General features: G+C 33.9%; 1 protein-coding gene across 1 annotated transcript in view; it reads right to left on the bottom strand.

Moving 5' to 3' along the window:
* LOC145303448 (pre-mRNA-splicing factor ATP-dependent RNA helicase DHX16-like) overlaps positions 1-15,458 on the bottom strand; it is a 73,099-nt gene that overhangs the window by 46,785 nt on the left and 10,856 nt on the right. Inside the window, exons 4-10 of the mRNA XM_080144782.1 lie at positions 14,763-14,931; positions 11,789-11,961; positions 10,500-10,623; positions 7,632-7,769; positions 7,113-7,196; positions 5,227-5,421; positions 3,512-3,622 (exon numbers count right to left, since the gene is read on the bottom strand). Of these exons, the coding sequence (XP_080000908.1) occupies positions 3,512-3,622; positions 5,227-5,421; positions 7,113-7,196; positions 7,632-7,769; positions 10,500-10,623; positions 11,789-11,961; positions 14,763-14,931 (994 nt within the window). The remainder of the gene's footprint in view (positions 1-3,511; positions 3,623-5,226; positions 5,422-7,112; positions 7,197-7,631; positions 7,770-10,499; positions 10,624-11,788; positions 11,962-14,762; positions 14,932-15,458) is intronic.

Consider the following 15,458-nt stretch of genomic DNA (forward strand, 5'->3'; position numbering starts at 1 on the left):
TGAAACCCTTAATTAGAAACCTGATGTAATCATTCGGTTTCTAATTAAGGATTTGAATGGTTATTCTATATTTCAATATTTATTTTCCGATTTATTTTAGCACTAGCAGGGGCACTTGATCTTACCGGTCAAAAAATACACTTAAATATTATATTTTAATTCAAGCAGACTTCATATTTATTATTAAAGTCAATTCTTTATTTATTAATACTGATTTCAAAAGTTTAAAAAAAAATAACTTGGGTGCCATCAGCTAAAATTGAAACCAAAACACTTAGAGCTCCAGCTGTGTTCTGTACCGTTTGAGCTATCAATAGATAGATAAAGATTTAAAATTAAATGACTTCAAGCTATAAATGAATTTGCCTTCAATAAGTTTTCAGACTGTTTTTGTATAGGCATTTAAGATTGTCAGGCTCTTGAAAATTCAGTATGCTACTACCATACATTTTATGAGATGACTGATCAATTTTTATGATTTCAGGTTCAAATGGACAGCTACAGAAGAAATTGGAATGCCCCTTACTAAAGCCTGATTGTCACAGTTGGTTAATTTCAAAAATGCAATCTGGACGTGAGGACACTTTAGAAGAACGATATGCAATAAAATTCTGTTTTAAATTTGGAAAATATGCCACAAAAACGTATGGAATGCTTCAAACTGCTTTTGGACCATCTTGCATGAATCAAGCATCAGTTTTTTGAGTGGCATAAGAGATTTCAGGAAGGCAGGGAGTCTGTGAGGGATGATGAGAGGTGTGGGAGGAGTAAGGAAATCAGAACATCAGAGTTGATTAACCAAATAAAGGATTTCATCGATAAGGACCGTCGTGTGTCTATAGAGACAGTAAGAGCATGGTTTGATATCAGTGTGGGAACTATACACACAATTATTCGTGAGGAACTGAAGATTTGCACGAAGTTTGTCCTAAAGGTGCAGTCCACAACTCCATCCTTGTCACAAAGTATTTGACTAAGATGAGCATCACCCTCCCTATAGTCCAGACCTAGCTTTCTGTGTCTTTTGGTTATTCCTTAAGCTCAAGGAAAACCTTAAAGACTGTCGTTATGAAACAACTGGAGATGAAAGAAGCTGTGATGAGGGTCATTGATACGCTCACACAAGACGACTTCCATGGGGCTTTCCAGAAGTTGTTGGTATGGTACAAGTGCATTGCAGCCAGAGGAGATTACTTCGAAAGGGGCTAGAGTTTATTGTGTGTACTATCAATAAAAGTGCCCATACAAAAAAAAAATCTGGAAACTTATTGAAGGCACCTCATATGTAGCCATGATGGAAAGAAAATAGTGTACATCAAAAATCAATATTTGACTATATTTAATTTTAGTTTTATGCAAAGAGGGTAAAAAGATAATAGAAGCCCTTCATAAAAATGCATTTACCTCCAAGTTTTATGAAATTCTAATAATAGGTATTAGACATCAACTATGATCATTTGAGAATACCAGGTGTTGTAGGAAGATGTTTACACCTCCTTGCAAGAACTGTGAAAACCTAATATCGTCATCCCCACTGACCATCCCATTATCTCTCTTAACCATGTGACTAGAGAACACTTGTGAATTTGATATTTCCTTGATACGTCTACAGAAGAAGTTAATTCAACCCACCTAGAATTAATGCCACGTATGTGCGTATGGAGGGGGGGGGGTGCAACAGTTTTGTTTTTTTTCAGTAATCATGCTTATATTTCTGCATTAGCTTTTATAAACTGCCTATAAATAATTTATATATATTAATAAAAAAATATAGGATAATTGTGTTTCTCAAAGCTCTTTTATAAGAATTTGATTAAAACAGGACTGTGGAGCTGATAGTCGAAACATTTGCTCTCAATTCTGTCTCCTGATCACCGTCACATTCTTTGTGTCCAATGACTGCACTTCCTCTCAAACAACTTGGTATGTTTCTGCTGCAAAATCCCCCCCCCCACCCTCACCTCCCCACAAGTTATCCTCATGAGATGTCTGTGTTAACAGAGTCCTGCCCTTTGTCATCAACCAGGGAAGTTTTTTTATAAAGCCATTGCTCTAGCTCAGTTACAGTGTTGGAAAAACTGATGTTATAAATAAAGAAAAACTGATGAAGGTAAAAACTGATATGAAATCCCAACCTATGGAGTTCACCATTGGAACAGCTAATGGTTAGAGATTATCTAATCGTTGACTTCAAATCATCAAGTTTTGTCAGCTTTTCATCAGGATCAATAATGGGAGCAAGTTCAACCCACTCCAAGTAAATGTTGTTTCAAGTATGAGCAGTAGTAATTAGTGATGAGACAATTCCAAAATTTTTCACCGATTCTGATACAATTACCGATTCCGATTCTTTTAAAATCACTTAATGTTTAACTATAGAGTTGCTTTTCTTTAGATTACTGTAAGAACCCCAGTGATATAAGGTATATATTTTAGCGAAAGTAAAAAGTCCAATGGTGTGGGTGATCTGCTGATTTTAATTTTGTTTCTGGTTTAAAATCAATACATATTATCTTTAGTAGCAGTAATGAAAAATTAAATTTTAAACAAAAACAAACCAAATAATAAACAATTACAAGAATCGTTTCTAGCATTTTGAAATGTAGGCATAATTTTTTCCAATTCTGATGCCTTAAAAAGTTTAGATATTTTCGATTCCCAATTCTGATTAATCGTCCCACACTAGTAGTAAGTCCAACTCATAAAATTGTAAAAATTCCAAACCAGTTCCAATTCCTAAAGTAATGCATTTACTTCAACGCAACAGCCCTGGATACTTTACTTTATCTGAACTAATGAACAATGAGTGCTAGCAAAGGTGGCCAATCTTGGAAATCTTTATATCAAGGACTATCCTGTTGTTGGATGAGGTAGCTTGGCTTCAACATACACATGCTGATAATTCAAATGCAAAAAAAGAGGGCATTTCCTCTCCTTTATGCATGACATCACAGTCACGTATGCATTCATCAAGTTTTCATATCAAAACCACCCACCCAGCCTCTCCAGACAGTCACAGCCAATAGAATTTCAGGTGAGAACGGAATTACTTCACAATAACATAGTGAAAAGTTCTACATGAAAATCTAAGGAGAGTAGAAATTAGATCTGGAGTTTACTTTTAGCAGCCACATAACTTGTATTTCCCTTATTTTGTCCTTTTGTCCTAAAATTTCATGAGCGAGGTTTCTGACAAGGGGGAAAGAATTGCTATTTTCCTCATCGGAATCTATCCACCTAACACTTACCATTAGCTAGTTTTGACCTTTAAAGATATATAAGGGGAGATAATTCTTATTTTCTTTATTTAGAATTATTCCCCCTTTTTATCACTATAACATTTTTTTTTTAGCCCCTTTACATCCAATGACTTCACGATTCGTCTGATGCAATTTCCATAAAAACAAAATTAGAAAAAAGAAAAACAGATTTTACTCTGAATCATAAATTTTCATTTTTAAAAAATAAATTTCAATATCACATTTCAAAAGATCACTTTGCAAAGACTCACCTCATTTCCTAACTTGAAGCTCATCTCTTCTGCAACTCGAGCGGCTACAGACATCGCAGCCACTCTCCTTGGCTGAGTGCAACCAATCTTCATTTGGTTCTTACAATAACCCTGTAGAGAAACGCAAAAACAATTTTATTCAATTATGATATTTTTCAAAATGTAATTAACTTTGAGATATGAAGACATTTTAAACATTAGTAACTCTTTGGAGTGATCGCTAATCACCATCATATTTGGCTTAATGTATGTACAGTTTACATGTTGGCATGTGTTGGACAGTTTTAAAAAATTGGTTTTCAACCTAATCTATCTCTGATCAGATGTTTATTCATATCTCTTTCTCTCAAATCCATCTATATCACGTTCTTGCATGTTTTCATTAGTGCTAGTTTAATCTTCACATAACTCTAATCATATACACACAGCCATTTATTCAAACATCCATTTCAGTTTTCCAGTGAATTACAACAACAAACAAAGGAGATCACTCCAAGGGCTTAACACAAAGAACAAAAGTCGGTTCTTCTTCATTAATGTAGTGAAATTCGAAAATTGAAATATTGAATTTCAAGTGAAACCAATGGTATCTATTGAATTGTGATGTCACTGTAATGAACATATCCAAAAATTATGAAAAACAATAAGATAGAAAACTAATTATTAAAGAAAATAGTTTGCGAAGAAATTAGCAACTTTAAAGCTTAAAGAGCACTTATATTATCAGGGGAGGTAATTCATTTTTGAAACTCAAAAACTTTGCAAAAGCGATGGATTCGTGTGGACGTGCACCGATTCAAAATGCCACAAGACTTATTTTTATATAAAATAATTCCAAAGTAAAAAAAAAAAAACGCAAACTATGAGTTATACGTCATGTTCATTTTGTTTTGTTACCTGTTTTGATTTTAATAAATCCTTTAACATTACAAACTGAGTTATTTCTCATGTCACATGTGAGAAAACAAACATGGTAGAAATCACTTTTCCTTGAATCATGAAATTTGTGTTTCATGTAATATTCCAGAAATATTTAACTAATTATGACATGACAAGTAGGCAGATAAAATGGATTATTGTTGAAATTGGCAGAAAAAAAGTAAGTAGTAATCATTGTTTTTTAATGCTTCGCTAAAATAACAAAGTACCCAAAACTCTTTATCTTAATACAAAAGGGAGACAACTTAACAATTAAGCTTCCCTTGCCAACTGACTTGTTTCCTAAACTGTTCTCAATCAACTAATCCAACTTTCGTCTCTCCTTTAAATGTTGTCATATCATCGGCTCACATTTCTCTATACTGCCCAGATTTAACCGATCTGAGGTCATCAAATCTAAGCCTGTCATCATGATTCCCATTACGCACCCTTTGCATCATTCTTGTGCATGTTCTTAATCCTCATTGGCCAGATTTCACCTACAGGCATCCATCACACTGTATAGACACTGCCTGATAGACTCTTGGTCTATAGGTAGACAACAGTAATACTCTGTTGGTTAGCAATGTTTAGTTATCACAGCAGTATAAAGAGGATGACTTTCTAAAATCTAAGTAAAAAGAAAATTTGGTACAAAAAAATAAAAATAAAAATGCATAATTAAAAATAACACAAACAAAATATAACGTGAAAATAATGCCATGTAGTTACTGTTAATGTTCTGTGAAACGGAAAAATTGGGGAGAAGGTAAAATCGACTGTTGGGATAGACTTACCGTCTCATAAAGATACTGTGGAATCTGTGTCGTCTTTCCTGATCCAGTTTCTCCTTCAATGATGAGAACCTGATGATCTGACACTGCCTGCATCAAGTCCTCACGGAATGGAAAAATCGGAAGAGATTTGCGCGTCTCGGCTATGGTCATCTTTTTGAGTTCAGCTTGAGAAAGAGTTGGCTCAGTCTCTTCTTCCTAAAATTAAAGTTAAGACAAATAATAATAATAATAATCAAATAAACTGTGTTTCATATTATATTTGTATACCCACCCCCCACATACAGAAGAATGCAAAGAATAAAGAAGTTAAATATATTTTGGCTAATGTTTGAATATTACATTCAAAGTTAAACATAGAGGAAAAAGATGAAATAGAAAAATAAATGGAATAGAAAAAAAAGGAAAAATTTTTTGAAGTTAATAGATTAATTAGCAAATTACAAATTTTGACAATTTTGTTCGTTTTAAAACAGAAATTAGCAAAAAAATAATATTATAAAATACTACTGTTTTATTTCGCTATGAATCTTCACTTTTTAATTTAACTAAAGCTGTAACTACATAGCATTTACTTACAATTTTTTTTTAAAACATATAATCTCAGCTCAGACTTGCGTGATGACGTAGACATTAGGAACCTACTATGCATGCACAGTTTTCCATTTGCGCTCAAAATAAATCTGATCAGTTCCAAAGACAAGAAACTAAAAACACATTCTCATTCTTTGCCAGGAAATAGCAAGATGAGATAGAACTCCACAACTCAATATTGTCTTTAGCCTAAATTTGCCTCTCAAGCAAACTTGCTTTACATGCCTGTGTTCCTGTTCAATAAAGTTGATTTTATTGTACCTATTTACTATGCCTCCCCGCGGGACAGAGTTAGACACCAGGGTCGTTTTTTTACGTGGAGAAAAGGTACAAAAATAAAAAATTGTCTCAGTCGTGAAGTACTGATCCTCCACCGAAAGAGAACAAGAAATGGAAGTGCAGCATATGAAGAACAGATAATACACTTTGATCTTGACCAAAAGAGAGAAGATGTTGGGATTTGGTTTGGAATTTTGATGATCCTATTTTCTTCTTTAAAGCCAACTCAGATGAATACAGACGCAGCCGACTCAATAATATCTCAAAATTCAACTCAACAACTCCCCACTCTACAAACATTTTTGATTTTGAGTGATTATCAATACAGAAATATATATATATAAAAGTGACCTTGTGTGTGTGATCTCTACCAAACTACTCAATTTTTTAGCCTAGAGACTTGAAATTGATATATAGGTATTTGGACCTGTGGAACAAATTCAGTTTGGTTCTAACAGGTCAAAATTGAAAATTTGGAACTTGGTGGGCATAAATCAACTTAATGTGCTATTCTATGCATGCAAAATATACATTTATATGTTAAAGTTGGTTAATTTTTAAAATCTTGATATCCATCTGTCATTAGCTCAAATGGTAACAAATAACACTGAGACACTAAATGTCTTGGTTTCAATTCTAGCTGATAGCACCCAAGTCAGATTTTTTTTTTAACTTTTGAAATCACGATTACGGGTACAATATAATAATCAATAGAGAATCGGTTCTATAATAATAAATATGAAATCTGCATAAATTATAAATATCATATTCATGCATATTTTATGATTAGGCAACACCATTTTAAGAAAACATGATATTCAAAATTCATTGAAGCTGTGATAATTAGTTCAGATTAAAACAATGAATGAAGAGATAATATGTAAGAGTTTGTTGTTTGTAGTAAACATTGAACAAACGCTAAATTCCTCAACAATTGTGTTTCAACCTCCTTAATAAAAGAAACAAAAAGAAATGACTGGTATTTAAAAAAAAAAAACATTTTTGATGTCTCTTACCATTTCCTCTTTTTTTGAGCCGGGCATCTTCAGGGCTTGGACAAACTCAATCTCATCATCAATTAGTAATTCATAGCTTTTAGCCTGCGGATGAAACAAGCAAATATTTATGTTTTGGTCATGTTGACAAATCCAATTCAGTTAACATTGAACTAAATGAAGCAGAGATAAAAAAAAAAAAAAAAAAAGAGAGAGAGACAGAATAGAAAAAAAAAATTTTTTTTAAAGAACAAAAAATGAAAAACAAAAAAGAAAAATGAAAATGAAAAATGCAAAAAAAAAAAAAAAATTAATAAAAGATGAAAAAAAAAAAAGGAAGAAAAGTAGGGAACAAGAAAGAAGAGAGGAAAGCAAAAGAAAGAGGAAAAAAAAACAGAAGGAAAAGGCATATAAATAATAGAATGCACCTAAAAATACAAAGAAAAAAACTAAAGGAAAAAAAAAGAAAGTGACAAGCAAATAGAAAGAAAAAACAAAAATTAAAAAAAAAAAAATGTTTTCTTTTTGAAGAATTCTCACTTTGTCTTTGTGTTTTTCCTTGGCATTTTTGGCACCAAATGTCATCATTGCTGCATGAAGATGCTCCTCTTCCCAACGTTTCTGCTCATGGTTTGGACCTTTTTCAGTTGGGTCATCTACGTATGTCTGATTTGGTTTCTAAAAGAAAAAAACAGAACATAATATCAGTTAAAGAGTATCATTTTGAGTGTAATTAAATAAACTTTGTAGGAGAGAGTGGATCCAATGGTTGTCATATTGCCTTGGGTGGAAGTGGGGGACAAACTCCCACTCTCCTAAAAAATACTCTCCAAGTATGCTAACATTTATAGCCTCTGACAATCTAATTTTACTCCTGGCCTTCTCATTTGACTTCTTTCACTGAAAGGTGGGAGTGCGTTAGGCAAGTAACTAGTACCTTAAAACCAATAGTTCTGGGTAGATGGTGCTTGACAGTCTGGCAAGATCAACCATTTAGGAGAAGGAAAACTGATTTCAAACCACTGCTCCCACAGTTCACCCATCAGAGGTGAGTCTGGAGTTGTAGTCCATAAGACACTTTGTCATTGACTACAGCTTCACTTTGGCACCTCCTGCAATGTCATCAGTGTCCAAGCTGCATGGCCCCTGCCCTTCCCTTAAATAACACTGGCGATATCGAAAGAGGGGACCTGCTGCATGGGCAACAGCCTGTTCCCCTAACATCTTGCGCAAACACTGTGTTCTGGAGAGAACACTCTAGACCTCCAAAAGATGGTGGCAAAACATGGGAAATGATGCAGTTACCTTGGATCAAATTGGCATAAAACAGATGTTTTGAGGCTCATTTCTGTCAATAAGAGGGAGCGTCATACTTTCATTGGGTAGCTACTGCCTGCTTAATCCAAGTATCCCCTGATCAGTTATGTGTAACTTCATCATGAGCCATCTGCTTTACTGGGTGTGTAAGGTTTCGGACTTGAAAAAATCTGACAGATGGTCTGTAAATCCTGCACCAGACAATAAACGTAGAAATAAAATAAAGGCAATCGAAAAGCCTGCTTTGAAACTTGCTTCATGGAACATGAGAACGGTGAACACTGGTTTAACGATCGACAATGCTCAAAAGACAGTAGTCAACACCAATGAACTATTGAGACTTGGAGTTGACATTGCTGCATTGCAGAAGATCCACCTTATGGAGATGGGCTCACTTTGAGAGAAAGTAGCAATGCACACGGATGATAAAATGTTTTGGATAATCACAGATTTCAAAGAGGTTCTGCTAAAATTGTCATATTTTAAAAACCAAAGCACTTTAAATCCTCAAAATAGAACTATTTTGTTTGGAAATGAATATACTTTCAAATGAATTAATAAATAATAATGTACATTATATATTTTAAGAGTTTTAAGCAAATAAAGCAATAAAAATATGAACATCATAAAACAGCGTTTTTGGTAAGGTTTTATAACGACCCCTCCCCCCACCCCCCACCCCGATTTGTAAATGCTTGGTACCTCGTTTGTATCAAGAATTTTGTCATGAAATTTGGAATCTAATCAGAAGAGATGCCACTTTTAATAGTTTGGGGTGTCTAAAATACTTTTTATCACTTGTTTTTTATTGTGTTAAAAAAAAAGATTTCAACATGACAAGTATTGAAAATTTTGAAAAAGATTTTCTTCGGACACTCACTATTAAATAAGACAATCTTTTTACTGTTTTTATCTATTAAAAGTATAATTGTATGTTGTTTTCTCTTCTGGTAGCTATCAGTTTAAAATCATGATACCTGAGAAAAAATCATTTTAATAGTAAGACTGTCTTGTAGTATTAGTAGCACTACCAGCAGCAATAGCATGGCTGTAAACATCAGACTTTTTTTTTGTTGTTGTTAATTTTATTCCAGAAAGAATTTTATTTTTAAATTGAATATAAAAAAAATGATCTTACATGTTTAGTTAGAGGTAGTTTATCGACCATTTTGTTCTTTTTTAAAATTTTACCAGTGGTCAAATTTTAAAAATAGTTATATAGTTGAAAAGACAAGAAAATAAACTTTCTAAATGTATAACTTGTGTGCATTAGAGTTCTTAATGGCAAATTAAATAGGATTTTACTTTGAACAACCGAAAATAGAAAATATAAGTTTTGGGTTCATGTGTATGAGCAGTACCTCCCACCCCCTCCATCCCTATATTTTCTTTTTGTCTTTTTATTTACAATGTTTCCAGTGGATTATTATCGAATGGAAACTAATGTACCTGATTATCCAAAAAAAAAAAAAAAAAAAAAACTGCAAAATCGATTTTTAAATATTTATAAGAAGTGCTCAGTTTCTAGCGAAGTTAAGAAATAAAAATGTCTTAAACTGGAATTTATAAATGAAATAATGTGTCACTCGGTAAACAAAAAAGACATGAAATGAAAATAAAAATAAAATTCATTAAAAATTTGTAAACAATTTGTCAGCTTTAGCAAATTTTTTTTTCTGAGATATTTAAATAGGTGGGCAAAAAATACTTGATACTTTTCCAAACATCACGTTTTCTGTTAGAGTGACGTCACTTGTTTTAGATAAAATTTATTTTTGTCTTAATTATTGTAAAGTTTCGCACCCCGTATTTACGTTATGATATTTTCTTTCCGTCACTGGTACGTACATCATACAGATGTTTCTTTATTTTTTTTTTCAGGAGTTGTAACAGGCACCAATTTCTTTAATTACTTTGATATTATTACTCCAGTTAAACAAAAAATTATTATTGATTTACAGAAGTAAAATAATCCACTCACCTAATCCTGATTTTCCGATTTGATTTCACATGATGCTGAGATGACAATAGCAAAAAAAATCAAGAATCTCTTTAAGAAAAAAAAAAACAAACAAACCAATTCAAACTTACCACATCATCTCGTGGCACGTAATAGCGGTCGACAGTCTCAATCTCTTTTGCTGCTTTATGTTGTCTTGCATATTTCAAGACTTTCTTTTTATATTCAAGATCGGCTTTCTCTCTCTTTGTCAGACTGAAATGAAACAAACAAACAAAAATTGATTATTTTGGGTTTTCTGAAGGTGTACCTATGTTATAGTGTAGGGGTTATGTTAAGACACGATCGAACATAATCTGCCGTTTCAAGTCAAGGTTTTATGTCTTTGACAACAGTATAAATCTATTATATAAAGGGCAGTTGTCTGTGTGTGCATGTTCGGCTAAAACTCTAAAACTACAAAACAAATACCAACAAAGTTGGTATTTGCTTGCTTGGCATTGCTCCAGATAATAGCCAAAATTTAAATTCTAATTCTTTTGTAACATGATAGCGTTGAAGCTACTCAGCAAACAGAGTACTTCAGAAGGAGTGACCCTCAAGATCAGTTATCCTCTGGTCATCTCAGATGGTGAAGAATCACAAATCCTTGAATTGTGGATAACAATGTTACAGCTGCATATGTGCAACTGCCATTTCTGGGCCAAACTTTAAAAAGAAAATGAGAAAAAATCAAGCATATTGCCACTAATGAATGAGGCTACTGTGATAGGAATCAGATTTCTAGAATGGAAGAACAACCTGATTAGGGAGTTGGGCAACAAGATATTTGTTCACCTTACATTCAAATTTCTACATGTTGGCATGATTAAAAAAACAGGAAGCAGAGAGAGAATTCTAAAGGCAAGTGGTCCAAGGAAAGAAGTTATCAAAGTAGAAAATCTTTGGGTATTTAAGAATGAAGGGGTGGGATTTTGTTGATAGTTGGATTGATGGAAGAGGGTATTTACATGAAGGGGGGCAGAAGAGCAGTAAGTTCATTAGCTCACATTCCGTGGAAGTATTCATAAAATAAGCACAGGTATGCAACACTATGGTGATATGACAGGAGCCAGAGCTGGACAGACAATGTGGGACCTGTTAGGTTAGAAACTTTTTTTTTTTGCATCCTGTCAAGATGGGAGAGTCTAATGGCTGGTGCACCAGCCCAGATGTGGCAACAGTACTCTGTTTATGCTTAAGAATAACATCTATTGTGAGTAATTAATTAAACACAAGTTACTATTTTTACCTACAACTGGGAGAGGGGAATTGCAGGATCATATCTTTTCCAACAATATTATTGCTTTCAAGACTTTGATATATTGATTCTCTAAATAAAACCTATTTGAAATTATGTTAGATAACAATAGTTTCTTACTTTACATCGCCGAAAAGATATTCTTCGTCTTTAATAGCCATGTCCAATTCATCGAGTTTATCTGTTTGTCGCTTCTTCAGATATTCTCTGCGGGACTTTTTACGCAGGTTTGGTATCATTTTCTGTCTGTCTTGTGTTTCAATCTCTAACCTTTTTTTCGCTTCTTCGTAAGCCTGTGCAATCAAACAAAAGACAAAATTGATATTTTTTTACCAATTTTTAAATTGGTATGGAAAAAAACAAACAAAAAAATAAAAATAAGCAAAATCTATAACAACGTAAAAAAACACTATAAATAATAATAAATAAAATGTCAAAATGAAAAATTTTGCTGAGGAAAACAAGTTTATTCTAAAAATCATTTTTGTAAAAAAAAAAAATAATAATTTTTTTTTACAAAGGCATCACCACTTTGTGAGTAAATTATCTTAAATATCAAGTTTTGTCAAAATAGTAAAAAAAAAATTAAAAAACACTTTTAAGGCCCCCCCCCCCAAATAAGAATAATGAGCAAATTTACATTTTTGAGACTTGTTTTTATTTTAAGCAAAATAAAAACATAAAAAGACATTGAAATTTTGCAATTTTCATAAAACATGAATTCAATAAAAAAAAAATCAGAAAAACAATCATATCAATTCTGAAGTTCCCCTTGAGATAACTCAACAATATCTACTTATGGTCATCTGTTTCTGACTCCCTTTTAAGCATCCCCCCCCCCATTTCCTTTTATATTAACCCATTCTCTTTTTAAGATGACCATCCAAATCCTTTCACCTAAGATGAACCACTTATGCCCTCCTTCCTACCACCATTGCTTTCTTCTCCTTAAGTCTCAATCAATTTTATGTCTCCTACATGGTTAAATTAGTGCTTAATTTGCTTCTTCTCTCCCTTCTCGTCCCTTCTTTGCCATATTAATGTCCACATTCCCTAGCCCCTTTCTCATAACCCTGCTCCCCTTGTATTTCATGATTGCTTTCTTGTTTGCCCTCTTCTTTCATGAGCTTTGCTTCCCTATTGAGATCACCAGCTTCTTCCCTAAAACCTCCTCTCTTTCAGGTCACTCACTCCTTCTTAATGTCACTCCCACTGTTGCCTTCTCCACTTTTCAGGTCATCAGTCCCCTATTCCCTCTATTAAGTTCTCTGTCACTCACTCCTGCTCAGCCCATTCCTTTACATCACCAGCTTTTTTGCTTATATTTCATATTTCATATCACCAATCTAAGCAACCGGCCCTGACGATATTCCAATTATAGTACTCAAAAGACTTCAACCAGAACTAGCGCCCATACTTACAAAACTGTTTAAACGTTGTCTTAAGTAGAATTGCTTCCCATCTCCCTGGACAATCTCATCAGTATGCCCTGTATTTAAGAATTCAGGTGATTGTTCATCCCCCTTTCAGTACAGGCCAATAAGTCTCCTGTGCGTCATAAGTAAGTTGCTGGAATCTGTGTTAAATAGAGAAGTAATCAAACATCTCAGCAAAAATAACCTTCTTAGTGACACTCAATATGGTTTCCGTTCTGCTAGATCTACATCAGATGTGCTTACAGTTATATCTCATAGGATTAGTGAATCACTCGATGGAGACTTCCTTTCTAGGGCAAACGCTCTTGACATATCAAAGGCCTTTGATAGAGTATGGCATAAAGGTTTACTTCACAAGATCTCCAGCTATGGTATAGCTGGAAATGTCTTCTCAATTATTAAATCATTTCTGTTTGATAGATTCATAAGAGTAGTGGTTGACGGGCAGAAATCAGAAGCTCGCAGTATTAATGCTGGAGTCTCTCAGGGGTCCATCCTGGGCCCAATTCTTTTCCTGATCTACATTAATGATCTTCCAAATCACATCCTTACATCATTCATAGACATCTATACTGATGACACTATCTATGGTAGCACATCTAAGACTGTAAACGACCAAGTTCTCTCCGATTCTCTCTCCTCTGATCTTGAGCAAGTGGTACAATGGGGAAAGAGGTGGCTTGTTACTTTTAATGCATCTAAAACCAAGCTTTTATCTTTACATCATAAACGCTCTGATCCCCATCTGACATCAATTGAAATGAATGGCTCTCGTCTTGGGGAGGCCTTATGTTTTGACAAGCTTCTGGGTTTGACTTTTACTCCTGATCTTAAGTGGAACATATACATTAAATCGGTTGTCAAGGCTGCTGGAAAAATGGTGGGATCCTTCTATTGATCCAGTAGATATCTCACTGCTAATGCAATTCTCTATCTATATAAGAGCCAGATACATTCAAGGATAGGGTACTGTTGCCACATCTGGGCAGGAGCTGCTAGAAAGGACTTATCCTGCCTTGATAGAGTTCAAAATAGACTTTGTAGCCTTGTAGGGGATGTCCTTTTCTCTTCCCTGCAACCTCTTTCTCACAGAAGAGATGTTGCGCGCTTGTCTCTGCTTTATCGTTATTTTCATGGCAAGTGCTCGGCTGAGCTCCAATCTATGGTCCCCCTCACCAAACTTTCACAAGAAACACTCGTCTAGCAGAAATCACTATTAATAATTTCCCCCACTCTTTATCTGTACCTAAACCTAAACGTAGATTCCATGAGAAAAGCTTCAATCTTAGAACTACACGCCTATGGAATTGTCTTCGTTTTCCTGCTTTCCAGCTGACTACAATATGGTTGTCTTCAAGTCTAACATAAACAAGTTTTTGATGAGCTGTTCCATGTAAGTTAACAAATTCACCAAATCTCCATTACTAACGATTACTATATTGTCCAATTTCTACTGTACACGCTTTAACCCTTATCCTTGAGTGGCCTCTTGGCCTTGATAAGTGGTGATGCCATTTAAAAAAAAAAAAAAAAGCTTTAGTTGTTAAAATTTTATGTTTATTTAGAAAAGAAAACAAAACAAATAAAAACGAAATTCTGCAATAAAAGTTATTTATTAAGCATTATTTCAATTCTAAGCAAAGAAAAAGTATCCTGACCTTTTTATCCGATTTGGACATGACCTGCCGCGTTCTTTCTTTGTCTTTATCTCGAAGTCGTGTAGCAAAGGCATCTCTTTCTTCCAAATCTTGCATTCGTTCCCGCTCATCTTTATCATCATCACTTTCACTATTGCTAAGATCACGGTCTTCAAGTTTCCCCACCTCACTGTTCAAAAAGAAAATTAACTAATCAATTATTTGCATTTTAGTGAAATCGATTTTAAAATAGTCAACACATATGATCAAGGAGAGAGCAGTCTATCAAGCAAGTGTATACAGCATTATAAGGTATGGGAGTTGAACTTGATTACTGAGAGTTGAGGATATGCGTTGCATGAAAAGAAGTATATGATATGAGAATGATACGATGGACGTGTAATATGAGTTTTAAAGACAAGCTTAGATCTGATGATCTGAGAGGAAGATTGAATTTGGATAGTGTATGGAAATGTGTGCGGAAAGGAAGTGTTCAATTGTATGGCCATATTGAAAAAAATGAACGAGTAGATGTAGAACTATTGATACAGCAGAATCAGTTAGCAAGAAAGGACAAGGAAAACATGGGAAATGATAAGGATCATTTGTATGTTGGTTCCTGTGAGATATGAAAGTTGTAACTAATTTAGGTGTTGAACCTAGATAGAAGACTGCACAGACATCATAAATAACATTTTCACTTTGATGCAAGATGTA

The sequence above is a fragment of the Euprymna scolopes genome, chromosome 19, assembly GCF_053919585.1.
Source record: "Euprymna scolopes isolate OS-2025 chromosome 19, ASM5391958v1, whole genome shotgun sequence".
NCBI lineage: Eukaryota > Metazoa > Mollusca > Cephalopoda > Sepiida > Sepiolidae > Euprymna > Euprymna scolopes.